Here is a 17,103-nt window from a genome sequence, read left to right on the forward strand (position 1 = left end):
CAGTTTTAAAGTGACCTGTGGTGTGTTTGGGTTAGACAGAAAGAGGAAATCCTTTTTCATGGGGGTGGTGAGGCACTGGCACAGGTTGCCCAGAGAAGCTGTGGCTGGCCCGTCTCTGGAAGTGTTCAATGCCAGGCTGGGTAGGGCTTGGAGCAACCTATCATCCCTGGATGATATCACTGCCCATGGGAGGGGGAGTTGGACAGAATGTCCTTCCAAGATCCCTCCAAGCCCAAACCCTTCTGTGATTCTGTGGTGTGCATGCATGCAGATACCCCCACAGAGGTGTGACTGCATAGAACATGCTCCAGAGTGTGTGTTGGAGCACACACACATGCATGCACACATGGGGATGTGCTGCCAAACAGTCCATGCCTAGGGAGAGAGGCTAGGGCTTCACTTTCAACTCCACAGTGTCCCATGGGCCCCTGTGCTCATCTCTCACCCACTGCTGCTCTGGGCTCTCCATGCTGGCAGAGCCCCATATCCCCCCCTTCCTGCTGGGCCATGCTGTCTCAGCCTGGGGACAGGGAGGGCTCTCTTGTCCCTTCCCAACGCATTGCCTTCCCTTTTGGGCTGTAATGGACTGTGGGAGTGAGGGGGACCTACTATGGGGTTTGGACTTTTATGCTCCAAGATTCCCCATCTCCCACATGTGGCAGGGGTCTCTCATTAAAACATCACTACCTGCCATGTCCTCATCCTTCCCCACCTCAGGTATATAGCATATTGTGGGACAGATCTGGGATCTGTAAAATGGAGAGATCATCACAATGGGGAGACAGACACCAAGGCCAGGGGCTACGCCACCTTTGTGGGTTCTGTTTGCACCTCTGGGAGACTTAGGACCCTGAATACTACGATGGGCCTGCTAGCATGCATCTCCTCTGGGGTCCTACAAAGGGATCCCCAGGACACCTCATGCTATGCCCTCATCCAGCACTGAGGGCCCCAGTACCCAGCAACCTGGCCATACCGCCATGCCTTGGGCCAACTGTCCTACCTGGCAGCAGCTGGAGCTGGATGGAGGGGCAATGGGGTTTTGAATGGGTCATGGGGCACAGTTTCCCTGTGTCTGCAGTTATCCATATGCAAGGACTTGCACAAGCAGCCCTTTGAATTCACACTTACACACATGTGCATGCATTCACCCATGTGTGCATTTGCTCACTTGCATGTGCACACATACGTGCATGCATTCACATGTGCACATCATACATAGGACAAGCTCCCCCGTGTGTGTGTGCACTTGCATGTGCAGTCACTCACCACTAGTGCTTGTGAGCAGCAGCATGGGGCTGTGCCCTTCCCTGTGCCCTGCACACATGCGCTCCCACATATGGCATGCGTTCAACTGTGTGAACATGTGTGCTCACAGGTGTGTGCATGCATTCACCTATATAAGTGCTCAGCTGTGTGCACTCACATGCATGTGCACATATCCACTTGTGCGTACATGTGTCCACTGGCGTGCACTGACCTGCATATGCCTGTATCCCCTGCGCAGCCACATGCTCGCACTCCACGTGCTTCCGGCCACGCGCTGACATGCTCCCATGCGCGTGCACGTGCGTATCCCATTGTGCACTCGCCTACACTCACACTCGCCCACACTCACACTCGCCCCGTGCACTTGTGCTCAAACGCACGGACTCGCACTGGAGCACCCCTGGCGTCCCGTCCCAACACCTGTGCACGCGCACGCCGCCGCGCGCCTCTGCCCCCCTCCGCGCGCGTGTCCGCGCACACCTGCGCTCCCGCACCCACCTGCACGCGCGTGCTCCGCCCGAGGACTGGCGCCGCCCAGCGGCCGCCGCCGCCCTTGCGCTGCCCCGAGCCGTGGGGGCGCGAGCGCGGGGTGCCCGGGCCGCTCCATGCGACCGCGAGCAGAGGAGTCCCCAAGGAAGGCACTGGGCACCACCCTGCCGTATCGAGGTGAATCGGGGCACCCCGGAACAGGCTCAGCACCAGCACTGCGACAACCCCCCGGGAATGGCCACCCCCTCCCCGGGGCTGCCCCAAAAGCTCTGGCATCGATGCCCTGGCAAATTCCCAGGGAAAACGCTGCATCCACTATCCAAGTACTGTGACCCGTACATGCATCCCTGGGGAAGGGTCCAGGCACTGACCCATGCCTCAACTCAGCCTAGGAGCACTGGGCGCAGAAGACACCCTGCCTACAGCTGCATTTCCGGTGCCCCCTGTGCCACGGGGGCATTCAGCTCCCAAGAGCTTGCCAAGGCTTGCTTCATCCCAGCTGGAGCAATTACCCCCTCTCCGTTCCGGTGCCACTTGTTGGGGCACAGGGACAAACCATGCAAGACACAACTGGGACAGATGTGCAGCTCCTGCTGCTTTACTGTGAGAGGTACAATGGCACACAGTAACATGCAGGCGCTGGCAGCTCCTCCAGCACAGGGCCCTGTGCAGGCCTGCTGAACCCCACCATGAGAGCAGCATGGCCCCCAGTGGGTGCAATCTTTGGTCCTAGCAATGATCCTGGGGGTGGCTGAGATAAGAGGGAATGCTGAGGACCCCACCTGCCAGGCACCAACCGACAGTACAGCCAGGCAGGTGTGGGGTATAGTGTTTAACAGGCTAAGGGTAGCTCAGAGCAGGGGCAGCAACACAGGGGGGCTGCTGCTGAGGCACACAGGCAGGCATAGTTGCTGCCTGCACCCTGGGGCTGGGTGGTCCAGCTATGGAGCCACCCCAAAGCGCTGCAGTCCACCTGCCTCCCCAAAACGTTTACCCCCCTGCCCCAAGTTCCTGCTGGTTGCATTAAACCCCTGTGCAAAATCAGTATCAAGGCACTTGCTCATGCCATGGAGACAGGTGGACAGTGGCGGGGGGTGACATCTAAGTGCTATTTGGGGCTGTTGCAGCACAGAGGAGGGGACAGGCACCCCGTTTTGTCCTTAATGTGGTTTTTCCTCTATTAATCACTCCTGGTGTTGGGCTAGAAGCTGCAGGTGAGTGCTGGATGAAGCCCAGTTGTCTCCATGCCCACAGCATTGTTGACAGAGGGTAACTGCAGGCCTCAGTGTACTGGTCCTGGAACCCCATGCCCTGGCAGGGTACCATCCCAAGACATGGGTGCACAGCACCTACTGGCACTCACCTCAGCCCCCTGTGGTCCCTAAGCCAGCAGGGAGCGGGTTAAGAACCTGCTGGCCAGGGCCATTGTTTCTGACACAATGGGGAGGAAGAGGATGCTGGGGCTGAAATTCCTTCAGCTCCCACCGGACAGATGGACAGAGCTGGACAAATAGACGTGACAGAGGGCGAGCATGATTTAACCCTTTCAGGTGCTGCATGAATATGCCCCAGGGTAGCTGGGGGGCATTTAAGGCATGTGGTGCAGCACCGGATACAAGATAGGCACTGGTGTCCAGGACAAGTTGGAAGGACCCCATGGGCACAGAAAGACCCATGAGGGTGGTGGTAGCATCCATCCATCTAGTCTTGCTGGGCCACAGGCTGCTGAGTGGCCACAGAGCCCATGACAGCTCTGTGCTGGACTGGCAACCCCGCCCCTGCTTGGTAAATCAGAAAAATAAATAAAAGGCAGGGGCTGGACAGATGGACAGACATGGGGAGAGCCCACAAGGGCCTGGATCCACTTTGGCAGCAAGCTGGGACCACAGCCAGGATCCCAGATGGAAGCTGGGTAGGGGGCTAGCAGCCCTTGGAGGCCTGGCCAAGGCTCTCACGCAGGCACCTGAGCTGCTCCTGGCCCAGCTTGATCTTCTCCTCCAGCTCCCGCTGCTCAGCAATAAGGGCTGACTTCATCTTGACGAAGTGCTGGTAGTCCTGGAGCTGCTCAGCAGGCAGGTACCGTGCCACCATGGCACCCACTGCCTCCTCCCGCCGCCCCACGTGCTCCTTCAGCTCTTTGGCATCCTCCAGCTGTGCCACCAGCAGCCGCTGCTTCTCCCGCAGGGCCAGCTGTGGAGAAGACGGCTGGCATTGGCAGGGCATCCCACAGCCCAAAACCTCATGGGTGAGGGTCCCCTGCCCCATGCTCACCTTGTCCTCAGCAGGGGCGTGCGGCCCCAGGCTGCCCAGGGCAGTTTCCACCCGGGCCAGGCGCCCCGAGAGGGAGAGCAAGAGGTTGATCACCTTGTCCAGGTCGCCCACGAAGAGGCGGTACTTGTCGAACTCCCCTGGGGTGCAGAGGGCTTGCAGGCGGGCAGCCACATCCTCACCCAGTGCCCCATTGGCACTAATGTCCTCCTGCAGCCCCCGTTGTGCCTCCTGCAGCACCACCAGCTTGCGGCTCAGGCTCTCAATCAGCTGCAGCTGCCAGAGCAAAGGGGTCAGGGGTAACTGGGGCCACTTCCCATGGGATCGGGGGACTGACACAGAGGTGTAGGGATGCTGTGCTGGGACCCACAGAACACAAGAACCTTGTGGTACCCCTGGTTCCCATGAGCTACTGGCAATTCCCAGTCCCCACAAGAATTTGTCAATGACTCAGACTCCCTGTGCACTTAATGGATGCCCCTGGTCCCTGTGGACGTCTGGGAACATCCCAGTCCCTGCAAGCACTGAGCATCTGGAGATGCCGCTGGTCCCCATGAGCATCTGGTGAGACTCCCAGGTCCCGCAAGCAGCTGACAATGCCCCTGATCCTTGCAGACATCTGGCAATGTCCCAGCCCCTTGTGAGCATATAGCAATGTTCCTGGTCCCCACAAGCATCCAGCAACGACCCCCGTGCCCATGAGTGCCTGGTGATGTCCCCAGTTCCCATGAGCAACCAGTGATGTCTCAGTCCCTGTGAGCATCCAGAAATGCCCCCAGTCTCCATGAGCACCTGGCAAGGGCAGTGGAGAACCTTGAGGGCATTGTCCCCAGCAGTGTCTGTACCTTCTTTTCCACCAGCTCGTGGTCCACCTCCTCCTCATCCTCCAAGCTCCCCTCCACTACCTCCGGCAGCACCTTCACCTTGTTGGGTGGCTCGGCTTTGCCCACTGCAACACCGTAATGCACTGGGAAGGAACTGGAGCTGGCAGCACTCCTGGGAGGCGGTGAGATGGGCTCAAAACCTTGCCTGGGGAGACAGAGATAACAGAGATAAGCACTGGGGGTGTCAGCCTGCCTTTGGCATGGGGCCTGGTGCAATGCCAGCCCTACCTGTCCTGTGCCACAGCCTCCACATGCCAGTCCTGCTGGAGACACTTCCGCCAGGCCTGTCGCTCCCCTGCCATCAGCAGCTCACCCATCACTTCAGTGGCGGTGCCAGGGGGAGCCAAAGGGGCCAGGACATTGGCCAGGGAATGGTCCCTGACAGCCACGTCCCACAGCAGTTCCTCGGAGTCCATGCAGCGGGCGTGGGGCCGGCTGCCCTGGCAGCTCACCCCCTCCACTGCCCCAGAACTGGGCTTGAGTGCCTCCGGCAGAGCAGGGCCAGGGCCACAATGCAGGGACAGGGAGCACTCACCCACCCCATGGGGACTGGCACAGCCCTGCTCCTGGTTCTGGATGAGCCTTTGGGGCTGCTCCTCCATCTCCCGGGACTGCTTCATCTTTGTCCTCTTCTCCCCAGCTCCTGGCAACCTGCCAACACACACCCAGGGCATGTCAGCTCCCCTGCCCACCCGTGGGGACACGGACACTCAAGACAACGGCCATCCCAGGTAAAGAGGTCAGGGACACCCCACAACACAAAATACCCCCACAGGGTGCTCCAAGGGGTGGATTAGGATGCTCTGACACAGGGTAGAAGGGTCCACAAAAGCCCCCTCGTGTGTCCTGGCAGCGCCTGCAGCCTCACTCCCACCCCCATGCCATGGCAGCACTTGCCTGAAAATCTCAGCGTTGGCAGTATCAGGCCCAGGAGTCCTGCGGAGTGATCTGGGGGGCTCAGGTCGGGGCCACGCACCTGGTGGAGCGGGAGGGCGAGCGGTGTGCCCCCAGGACTGGGCCTCCAGCTCCCCGGTGAGGCTCTGTGACCGCTCTCTCACTGCCTCAGCAATGCTGCGGATTGGAATTGGGGCAGCAGAGAAGGCAGAGCCATGCCCAGCACCATCTGGTGGGTGCTGGGATGCCTGGCGCTGCCTGTACTTCTCCCAGTTGGGGGGAGGTGGGCGGGGAGGTGGGGGGCCCTTCTTTTTGGAGATGCTGGGAGGGTCCAGCTTGGCATGGAAATGGTCCTTCCGGTCACGGCCCCAGGGGCTGGCAGGTTCCAGGTTGAGGTGGCTCTCAGAGAAGGCTCTGCCCCGTAGTGGGCGGTGCAGCGGATCCAGGGGGCTCTCGGTGGTGTGGGCCAGGCGGTCACTATCCCACAAGAGGTCGTGCGTGGATGTGGCCCGGTAGCAGGGTGGCCACTCTGGCTCGGTGCTCTCAAGGCAGGTGTGAAACGGGCCAAGCCTTGGGAAACCCAGTGGGTAGCTGGAGAGCTCACTAGAAGAGAAGGAAGCACCCATCCTCCCGCACACAGTCACCCATCTGGCAGTTCAGGCCCATTTCATGCCCTGCCTCATTTACCCCAGCGAGCCACCCAGTCACACTGGTGGGAGAAGCCCAGGCTCATCTGCTGGGCACAGCCTCCTGGAGATGGCCCCAGACCTCTGGGGAAGGGTAAGAAGGGACCACCTTTGCTGTTGTCACCTCCTCATACCCCCTTGCCCTGCATGCCTCCTCCTGCCTCAAAGGGCACCACGCCAAGGATGGCCAAGGCAGTACGGGAGGCACTTTGTACATCCTCAATCAAAATCATGCCAGTCCCCACATCCCCCTGGCGGAAGTCCCCGCTGAGTGGCACACACATCCCAGTACCGTGGCACCTGGCATGGGCTCACCTGATGGACTGGCTGACTTTCCTGGTTATTGCAGGTGGTTCCCACTCATCCTGAGGAAATTCCTGGGTGCGGGGGGGGGGAGTGTGAAATCCCCCTCCTCAGCACCTCTGTCCCATCCCCATTCAGGTGCAGAAGGCATGCAGGAGGTCTGCAGGGCCAAAGTGGGCACAGTACTCCGCATCCCAACCCAGGGTCATGTTCCAGGGGTGCAAGGGGGTGCCAGTGCTGCTCCCCAGCACAGTCCCACAGGGCCAAGTTACTCACCGGGACGAAAGCTCTCCGGGGGGGCCAGGCATCGCTCTCCTCTCGCCCAGGATGGGGGGCCGGGCAGCAGCAGTCAGGGCAGCGCACCCAGGGCACAGGGTGACAGCGGCAGGTGTGGCCACGGGGCAGTGGTGGTGGGCACAGGTCCCCTCCACAGTAGCGGCAGGGCTCAGGGCACAGGGGAACCCCACAGGGGTAGGAGAAGCCCCGCAGGTAATCTGGCTCCCCCGGTCTCCCCAGCGGTTTGTAACAGTGGGGCTGCTCCCGGCAGCACTCAGCATAAGGGCCAGCAGAGCCAGGGCGGCTGGGTGAGGCGGGGCTGTAGGGCTGGTCCACAGAGAGGCGGCGGACATCCCGGTGCTCAGGGCCATGGGGCTGGAAGGTGCTGGGATTCCCTACTGGTGGCTTGCTGTGCCGGGGTGGTGCCGGTCGGCTGCTCTCCTCAAAGAACCGGCGGCGGTCAGCAAAGGGCAGCAGGACCGCCTCGTCGCTGCCCCGTGGTGGGGAGCTGTGGACCGCCGGGGCCTGGCTGTATCCCTCCAGTTCACTGGGGCTGGGCGAGTGCTGTGGCTGCAGCTTGTGCTCTGGGGACCAGCGCCAGCGGCCCCTGGCTGTTGGCACCACCCGCTCAGGGGACGGGGGCCCTTTAGTGGCTGGCACTGGGTCAGGGGTAGGGATACCCCGGTCCCCAGAGCGGCCAGCGTTCCTGCTGTCCTCACTCGGTGCAGGGCTGAGACACTCAGGCAGGGCAGGGGGTCGCTCTGCCAGTACACTGCCCTCAGGAGGCTCCTCAGTCTCCTCCACTGGCTCCTCACCAGGTGGAGGTGCACCAGGACCCCGGCTCTTCTGCAGCTGGGCCTTGCGCCGCTGGATCTCATTGCGCAGGCTGGTGGCGAAGCGGTCACTGCGGCGGCGCATCTGAGCAGAGCGGTGGGGTGGACCCCCAGCCCGCCGGCCTCCTCCCCGGCTCTCCTCCTCCCCTGGCCCCTCAGTGCTGAGTGCTGGGCTGGCCCCCTGGCCATCCTGCCCGCAGGCTTGCTGCAGCTCAGGGCAGCAACGGCAGGGCGGCGCGCGGCAGCAAGGCTCTGGGCAGTGTGGGGAGTCCTGGGCAGCCCCTGTGGTTCCCCCCCGGCTGCCCTCAGGATGCAGCGGGGACAAGGTCCAGCGTTGCCCACTGGGGGCTGGCGAGGCTCGCCCACTGCCAGTGCCCAGCTGGAGGGAGCGGAGCTGGGAGGCCAGCAGTTGCTCGGGAGCACTGTGCCGGTGCGACATGTCCCCCTTGAGAGGGGACAGCAACGGGTTGTCACCTGCTGTCATGGCATCGGGCACTCGGTGCATGCTGTCATCCAGGTATGGCTGATTGTCAGACTCCATGCTCTCCCCTAGGAGTGGCTCGGCCAGGCATCGGTCCGGGTGGGAGCTCAGCATGTAATACTGGTCAGCAGAGAGACGGTCCTTCGTGGGGTATGACGCCAGTGTCCTCCTGCCCACCACTTCCACTTCCCCATCCCGCTGGCAGAGGAAGGTGTCAGAGATCCACCGGCCCTTGGCATGCAGCATGTCCGCTGACACTGACGCCTGGCGCCTCTCCCCTCTGCTAGCTGGGGCTGGCCGCAGGCTGTCCCTCCTGACAGGGGGCTGGGGGGGCACAGGTGCCCGCCAGGCTTCAGGGTGCCGGCTGACAGATGGCTCAGCCCCTGTGGTCAGGTAGCGCCCGTCAGGGGCTTTGCAGGGGCCTTGGAGGCTGGAGTCGATGGACACGGCCTCTTCAGGACGGAGAGAGAGGGCGCAGTCAGAGGCAATGGAGCTGGCAGAGAAGGAGCTGTAGGCCGAGTCCCGCTTGCTGTGGTACATGCCCTGGTCAACGGGTGAGGGGTCTCCTTCATAGTAGGCCTGGCCGGGATGGTCCAGGCTCTCCATGCTCCCGATGGAGCTGCTCCGGTCAGTGCTGCAGTGCCAGGACAGTGGGTTCCACTGCAGGGACAGCTTGCTGCTGCCTGGCCCCACGCCAGTGTTACAGGCACCTGCCGCCCTCCATCCTGCTCCGCAGAGATCCCAAGGAGCCCACCCCCACACATACACCCTCCCTGGGACAACAGAGCACAGGGCAGCACAGCCCCAACCTGCCCTCCACCCCTGGCTTGGGGCCACCCACCACCAAGCTTCCCTGGCACTGGCAGTGGGAGCAGGCACAGGGAACACAGGGTGTGTGTGACTCCAGCCACTCAAGACCTCCCAGCTCTGGCAGCGGGGGCAGTGGGACTAAGCAGCTCCTGGCTGTCTCCAGCAGAGCCACCGCCCCTTCCTGCCGGGAGCCGGGAGTAAACAGCCAGGGGAAAGGGTAGTGCAGGATGAGGAGCGATGCCCAAAAGTGGTGCATGTGAGCACTTATGCCACCCCCACTGCCACAACCCAAGAGGGTGTCCCGTCTGCCCCCTCCCCTTGCACAGCCTCATAACTGCCCCCAGGGCCTCACCTGACATCACACCCCGAGGGCCAGGAGAGGCTGAAGGCATCAGCCGGGCAGTGCATGTTGGGGATGTCAGGGCGACTTTCAGCAAGTTTGGCCACATGCCAGGAATGGGGCCGGAGGACGGGCACGCTCCTCCTGCCAAGAGCAACAGCGGGAAAGGACAAGAATGGGGAGGAAGCCAGGCCAAGGAACCGGGGCTGAAGTCACTTCCTATGGGGCTTCCTGTCCCCTCCAGGCCAGCGCCCGCCCAAAGGGGACGGCAGCGAGGAGGGTCCAGCCCTGCGAGCACCTGGCACTGGGCACGGGGATCCCAAAGCTCACCCAACTGGCCAGGGCTCCCCAGATTGCAGCATCCCTGTTGCCACATCAACAGGGAACCGAGGACATGGCCCCTGCACAGCCCACAGGCAATGCCTTGAGCAGGGCAAGTGTCCTTGCCAGGACTGGACTGGCTCCACAAAGAACACTGGGGCCACGTCTGTGTCTCCCCCGCAACCCTGACCTTCCCCCTTATTCTTTTGTCCCTCAGCATCTGCAGCAAGTACCAGCCACATCATGTCTCTGGGAAGGGTCCTGTGCTGGTCCCTGTCCCACCCCTCATGGCATCCACAGGAGTCTCTAGTCCCCCCAGCACATGCCACTGCACAGATGTGGTCAGAAGCTACCTCCTGTACCTCTGAAGTGCCCAGTGCTGCCACAGCATCTGCTGACTAGACAAGGAGACTAGCAAGCTGCAAGGTCAGCACAGGGACTTCCCAGAACCCCCAAACTCACCATGGATGATGCTGAGCCCCAGCACAGTCCCGCGGGACCCCTGCCCCTTGAGCAGTGCCCTTGCGCCGTCCCTGCCCCTGAGTGCTGCTGGAGCTGGAGTCAGTCAGGATGCAGATAGGAATGGATGCAGTTGGAGAGGTTGGGGGTGGGGGGACTGCGAAGCCCAGCCCTGCCTCTCCTTCCTTTCCCAGGCAAGCAGGCAGGCAGGAGGCAGGCAGGCAGGAAGGGAGAGGAGCGGCCACGCTTGAGGCTACCGCCCAGCAAGGGGGTGGTGAGCCCAATGCCCTGCCCTGGCTCTGCTGGCTGGGGAACCCCCACCCAGTGGGAGTGCTGACAGCAGCAAAGGGGCTGCTCCCCACCCTGTCCCAGCAAAGGGCACCTCCAAGCTGGAGACAAGGGCAGCTCCACATTCCTGCCAGTCCCTCAGGCAGGTAAAACCCCACTGGCCCTCCCTGTGTCCCCTCCACAGCACTGCCAACCTGCGAACGATCATCTTCAGAGTGCGGTAGGAGCCCTTGATGAGGATCAGGGCTTCCTGGCGGGATCCGTACAGCGGTGTCCCACTGATGTTTACCAGCTCATCACCCGGCTGCAGCCGGCGGGACAGTGCAGCCTTGCCCCCATCCTCCACCTGGGTGACAGAGAGGGGCGTCAAGGGGGGCACGGCCCCCAGAATATCCCAGGGGATGTTCCACAGCTGCTGTGTGTCAGGGAAAAAATAGGCTTTGGAGAAGGTGCCTGAGCCCCAGGCACCACAGAGAGATCTGCAGGGCCAGGCTCTCCCCCTTCTCTGGTCACATGAATTTCTGAGCAAGGGCATCGGGGAGGGGGGAGAAAGAAAAATGTCCCATCCCAGCAGATTCCCCCACAGGCACAGGCAGCACAAGGGCCCTTTGTCTGGCGTGGATGCCAGCCCCCTGCCACTGCTTCCAACCCCACATTGAGCCTGTCTGGGCACCCGTGGTGATTTTGATACCCAAAGGATGCCATCCCGCCCTATGTGCCCATAGGAGACAACAGTAGGGGAAGTGCTGAGCCCTGGCACATGCCTACCCTCCCTGACACCCATGGCCAAAATGAACCTGGCACTCTGTACTGCTGTGCTTAGAAGAAGCAGGGCCATGGTGCTGCCAGCATGTGAAACCCTGGGCCATCCCCTCTGCCCTAGCTGGTAGGTGCAGTGCTGGCAGCCCTGGGACGAGCAGTGCCCAGCTGGGGTAGGCACAGTGCCCATTGCCAGCACTGATCTCTGCCCATCCTGCCACTGCAATGGCCGGGGATCGCCAAGTCCAGACTATCACACTACAGGGCTGGCAAGCAACTGAAGCTGCTGCATGGTGGCAGTGGCACAGGGCATGCAGGTGCATGGGGCATGACCCAGGGTGCCTCATGCCCAGCGTGGATGTGGCAAGACCCTACAGCTACCCACAGAGCTGAGCTAACCTAGCCCCATGCTGAGGCTCCAGCACCCACCCTGCCCAGTTGCTCCCAGGCCTGGCCAAGGAACGAGCTCTGCTCACAATGCCTGCAGGGCTGGCCTGGGCAGCAGCCAGGCCCCAGTGCCAGGGAGCATACAGGGCCTAGCAGGTCAGTCATCGTGCATGTGCCCCTGGGCACCACTTTCCAGCCCTAGTGCTGGACAGGGCTCAGGGGGCATTCCACCACCCCCGGACAACACATCACCTTAGGAGGGAGGAAGGCAGGGGCAGCCAAGCCTCCTGCCCAGTGCACCACTGCCCCACGGCCCTGCCTGGCACAGCTGTGCCCAGAACCGACAGCTTTCCCATTTTTTCAGGGATCGCAGCACCACAATGCCATGTCCAGGCTGGGCACAGACCAATGTGTCTGCCTGTGCAGGCAGGCTGCCCTCCTACCCAGATGTCAGCCATGGGGCTGCCTTCCTGGCAGGGGACCCTGACTGCCTGTGAGGGCTCCCAGTCCTACTATGTAGTCGGTGGAACACCTGGGTTTACTCCTTCCCATGCTGCTGCCCACCACTGGGCACCAGCAGAGCATGCAAGGCAGGCTGCACCTTCACCCAGTCCTCTGTCCAGCCACGTGCCCACCCAGCCCTGCCTGCCACGGCCATGGGGATGGGGATGAGTCAGAGGTGAAAGGTGTCCCCACTACTGCAGGACACCACCAGGTCTGCACCCACGTCTGAGCCATCACATGCACCAGGATGGACAGGCTCAGCCCTGGCATCACTCGCCAGGAGCTAAATTTGGCACAAACAGCCCCTTGTTCTGCCTTTGCCACCAGTGAACTCAGCACTGGCAGCCAAACTCCACCGCCTGCTGCCCTGCCTGGCTGGGCCAGCTCAGGACACTTCCCCAACACCATCCCTGGAGTTCACTCTGGGCTCTCATGGCGGGCACCAGATGGCTCACGGGAATGTCTCAGGAGAAAATTGTCTTAGAAGTCACAACCAGAACAGTACCAGAGCTGTGCCCACCCTGCTCACACCAACCTCCCTCCTTGCCCCCGACGTGCTCGGGGGACCGGGGGAGCCTGTGCCAGAGGGCATTCGCAGCCCCATGGAAGGCTTAGAGAGCGTGTCAGCACTGCCGTGGGACTCTGCCACAGGAACGGATCCCGCCCGGAGTGGACTCAGAGGCCAAACTCTGCCACCAAGTGCGGGGACGCCCTTCCCCTTTCCGGCCCGGGCCCCCCGCGCCACAAGCGGGGGCCGCCCCCTCTCCGCACACACCTCGGCCGGCCGCAGCGGCAGAGATGGCCCCGGGGGACCCTCCCCTGAATGCACAGAGCGCTGGAACAAGCCCCTTTTGTCTGCCGAGCACACGCGGTGGCGGCGTGTCTGGGGGAGCGCGGGGGCCGACACCCCGCGGCCCGCAAGCCACCCCCCTTCTCAAAAGTGGTGGGGAACATCCCCGAGCCCTCCCATCGCCTCCCATCCCCTCCTCCGGCAACCGGCGGATCCACGGGGACCCTCCACCCCGAGGGCCGGCAGCGAGTCGGGACGCGGGCAGTTACTCCCTCGGCGCCCAGCTCCCCACCCGCCGGCGGTGCCACCTCCGGGCGCAGGGCTGGGACCGGAGCCACTTTTCCAGCTCCCCCAGCCAGACCGCGCTGCCCGCGTCCCGCCGAGGGCGTGGAACAGCCCGGGGGTGCAGTCAGCCCGGCTCGAGGCAGGGAGCAGCCCTGGGGCCGCCAGCCCGGCCCGCCGCACCCCCGCTCAGCAGGACGGTGACACCGGGCAGGCAGGCGGCCAAATCGCCCGGTGACAGGGCCCCGTCCGGGCTCCGCGGAGGGGTGGGTATTGGGGTTCCCTTGGCCGCTGCCCGGCACCCTGCGGGTCTCCCCGCGAGTCTCCCCGCGGGGCGATGCGCTGGCGGGGGCTGCAGGAATCGGTGACCCTCTGTGTGGCGAGACGTCGGGGCCGCAGGGGTCACCCTGAGCATTCGCTCCCGGCTGCGGCCGGGCTCCGCTCGGCACCGTACCCCAGCGTCAACCCAGTCCCGGGCACGGTCCTGCCCCTGCGTTCCAGGGGTACCGGGGCATGACGGGACGGACTCTGGTTCCTCCACCGTGGCCCTCAACGTCCCCGCAGAGCCCGGTGCCCGGGGCACCCATGGGCGCGGCACCGACGGATGGGCACACGAAAAGGGGCTGACCTCCCCCGGCTACGGTCCGTGGGACGGGACCTGGAAAGACGTGAGGGGGGAATTGTGGGGCCGCCCCCGACGCCAGCCCAACGGATGTGCCAGAGGAATTTCTTCCTGCCGCCGGGCCCGGGCTGTCCCTCCGCCCCTCTCGCTCCCACTTTTCCCCGCGGCTCTAAGTGGAGGGTCGCGGGGATCGTGGGTGCGAGTGGCCACCCCCGTCCCGCCGCGCCATGACACGCGACCCCGCGGCCGGGGCTCCCCGCACCCCCGACACCGCCGCGCATCGGGTGTCCACCCATCTCCCGCGTCCCGCCACGGGCGGGAGGCCCCTCGCAGGGGGATGCTGCGGAGCCCACGCGGGACTGTGCCGGCGGTGCCTACCTTGGAGACGATGAGGGGCTCGCCGTGCTCTAGCCCGCCGCGCAGCGTGAAGCCCCAGGGCGCGCCCCCCTGCAGCTGCACATGCACGTACTGGGGGGCGCCGGGCCGGCCCTCGGCCCGCTCCATGGCGGCTACAGCTACAGCTCCATCCCGGCCCGGCCCCGAGCTGTGGAGGAAATGACACCCCCGCCCGCCCGGGCTGAGCGGCGCGGGGCGAGTGCGGGGCGGGGCCGGCCCGCACCGGGACTGCTCCGCTGCCTCCAATGAGGCGCGGGGGGACGGCGGGCGGGCGGCTCGGCACGGCACGGCACGGCACGGCATGGCTTGGCTCAGCACAGCTCATGGCATGGCTCTGCACACACTGGCACAGCACAGCACCTTTCTACTCAGTAGCTTGGCATGCCATCCTTTAGCCCAGGGACCTGAAGTGAGCTGCTTGGCTCAGCTTGGTACAGCCCAGCCAGCGTATTTCAATTGTCCAGCTCAGTCCAGCATGGCATGATATGGAAGGCTGGCAGACTTCAGTGCATCATGACACAGCACAGCTCAGCTCAGTGTGGGATGGCAAGGGGGCCAGCATGGGTTAACTGGCCCAGCATGGCTCAGCCTGGCATGCCTCGGTGCAGTTCAGCTGGGTTGGCACATTCTAGCTTGGCTCAGCTCAGCTCAACACGACACAGGGCTGGCCAAGCTAAGTTTGGTACAGCACAGAACAACCATGGGCCTCATCTGGCTTAGCTCCACTTGGCCTGGCCCAGTTTTGCTCAGTGCAGTTCAGCTTGGTTGATTTGGACAAGCAGGGCTGGCACAGTTCAGCTCAGCACAGCCTGGCCTGGCTTGACTTAGCTTGGCCATGCACAGTTCAGCTCAAAATGACCCAGTTTGGTTCAGCACAATATGATGCCACCAGGGACCCACACCAATAGGGCCAGCTCGGCACAGCTTAGCCTGGCATGGCAGCAGTTCAACAGCACTCATGCAGCTGCGAGGCGGTGGCAGTAGGGTGATGCAGCCCCCCCAGCTCCCCAATGCACAGTCACACTGGCACCCCAAGCTCCACTGCCTGCAGGCCAGCACATGCTGCTGGCTCCTGTCTGACCCAGCCATGCCAGCCCCCACCCTGTCCCTATCCTGCTGGGCACCTCAGGGCGTGCATGGCAGTTTGGCTGTTCTTCACCTTTGTCTTTTCCGTGCCAGGCCCAAGAGGAGCAGCTGTGCTGCTTGGGGGAAATTGAGGCAGGGGGGAGGAGGTGGCTGATGGCAGCCGAAGATGGTGGGAGTGGATCGTGATGGATTCCCGGGGGAGCCCGAGAGTCCTGCTCCTCCCCTTCCCGCCTGGGGCCACGACTCTTACTCATCTCCTTCCCAGACATCCCAGACGGCACAGCCGGCCTGGAAAGCTCTGCTCTGCAAGCAACGCCTGCGGCCCCTGGTTGCCTGCCACGGCCCGGGAGGGTCGGCTTGCAGTGCCAGGCTGGCGAGCCACTCTAGGCTTGTTCATTCCCAGTGCTGGAAGGGTCTCAAGTTTCTCTTGGTAGTCCCTGTCCACGAGCACCTGCCTTGAACTCTGCCTGCACCCTGCACAGCCCAGCTGCAGGCAGCCCAGGACATGTGCCCCATTCTTGTGCCCATGTCACAGGGTGCAGGGTAGAGTGGTACCTGGGCTGTTTGTAGAACTGGAGCCCACCCAGGAGCGATGCATGCCCCTCCACCCCCCCCCCCCCCCCATACAGCCTTGACAGGTCCACTGCTGTCATGTCCACCCCAACCCGAATCTCCTGCTCTCCCCTATGGCCTTCCCACCTGCCTTGTCATGCCCCCCCCCCCCCCCCCCCCATGACTGGCTGCTGCCATGCCCTGACTTTTCCCAGCCTTCACTGGCTCATCTGCCCCTTGTGCCCTTTCCCAAATGAGTAACCAGGGCTGCCTGGCCAGGAGAGAGGCCTCTGTGCCCTGGTTCATCACGTGGCCCCACAGCACATTTAGCACCACGCACACCCCCACACAGCCCTCCCAGCCCTTAGCACTGTGTCCAGCTGGCACCAGGAAGGGTGGGCAGCAGGCACCAGTACAACCCCCGCCAGCTCTCCCATGTCCCTATGCCTGCACCAGTGGCTCCCAACCAGTGTGCCCACCCCCTGGGCCCTTCCATCCCAGCAGGAGAGCAACAGTGTCCTGTGGGTCTGAGCACAACACCAGGGGTTCTGGAGGTGGCACTGATGGCAGCTGCCCACACCAGAGGCCCTTTCCCAGGCAAGCACCATGGAGTCACTGTCCACAGTATGGAAAGTGCCTCAAATGGCCCATGCCAGCAAGAGGGTGGGCATCATGCTCGCAACCTCTCGGCTTTGAGCTGGTGCTAGCAGAAAGACCTGGAAACTGGTCAAGGTAGGCAAAGGTGTGGGCATACTGATGGTGATGACAGGATGATGCCTACAGTGGGGTACTGCTGGGCTCAGGGTCACTCTGCTCACGCACGTGCCTTAGTGCCAGGTGGGTAGAGTGAGGCACTGGGCAGCCTGGCTGTGCTGCGGGGCTGTTGGGGAGCAGAACCCCAGGCTCTGTGCCTGCTTGGGGCAGTCCAGACCAGCTTGCAGCAAAGGGCACAAAGGTGCTGAGCCACTGCTGGAGAGGCAGCATAGAGCGGAGGGAGCTGGAGGGACTCTCAATGCATGAAAGCACCCTCTCAGGCTCTGGCCCCATTCCCCTGGGACCCAGGGAGCTCCTGCCTCTTTAAAACCTGACTGAGACCATGCCTTTAAAACGGGCCTGGGCAGGGA

At 63.1% G+C, this 17,103-nt stretch overlaps 1 protein-coding gene across 8 annotated transcripts; it reads right to left on the reverse strand.

Annotated features, from left to right (window-relative positions):
• Window positions 1-2,329: 2,329 nt before the first annotated feature.
• SHROOM4 (shroom family member 4) lies at window positions 2,330-14,518 on the reverse strand. Of its 8 annotated transcripts, none has more exons than XM_069015819.1 (11): window positions 14,324-14,518; window positions 10,796-10,947; window positions 10,317-10,409; window positions 9,546-9,677; window positions 7,070-9,017; window positions 6,806-6,867; window positions 5,808-6,407; window positions 5,139-5,561; window positions 4,872-5,055; window positions 4,030-4,302; window positions 2,330-3,948 (listed from the first exon to the last, which is right to left on the reverse strand). In XM_069015819.1, exons 1-11 carry the CDS (start codon window positions 14,447-14,449, stop codon window positions 3,679-3,681), a joined length of 4,263 nt encoding a protein of 1,420 aa, XP_068871920.1. In that variant the 5' UTR covers window positions 14,450-14,518; the 3' UTR covers window positions 2,330-3,678. The 8 variants fall into 8 exon arrangements, with proteins under 8 accessions (XP_068871920.1, XP_068871919.1, XP_068871921.1 ...); XM_069015818.1 differs by lacking the exon at window positions 14,324-14,518 and having other exon boundaries at window positions 5,139-5,229; window positions 5,446-5,561; window positions 10,796-11,680; XM_069015820.1 differs by lacking the exon at window positions 10,317-10,409.
• Between the last annotated feature and the right edge of the window lie 2,585 nt (window positions 14,519-17,103).

The sequence above is a fragment of the Aphelocoma coerulescens genome, chromosome 4A, assembly GCF_041296385.1.
Source record: "Aphelocoma coerulescens isolate FSJ_1873_10779 chromosome 4A, UR_Acoe_1.0, whole genome shotgun sequence".
NCBI lineage: Eukaryota > Metazoa > Chordata > Aves > Passeriformes > Corvidae > Aphelocoma > Aphelocoma coerulescens.

Coding starts and splice junctions, on each gene's coding strand:
- SHROOM4 (XM_069015815.1), bottom strand. CDS start 11,550: ATGGGCACTGTGCCTACCCCAGCTGGGCACTGCTCGTCCCAGGGCTGC. Junction 9,678..10,316: donor GGGGCTCAGCATCATCCATG/GTGAGTTTGGGG, acceptor TGCTCTTGGCAG/GAGGAGCGTGCCCGTCCTCC. Junction 5,056..5,138: donor GAGGCTGTGGCACAGGACAG/GTAGGGCTGGCA, acceptor CTGTCTCCCCAG/GCAAGGTTTTGAGCCCATCT.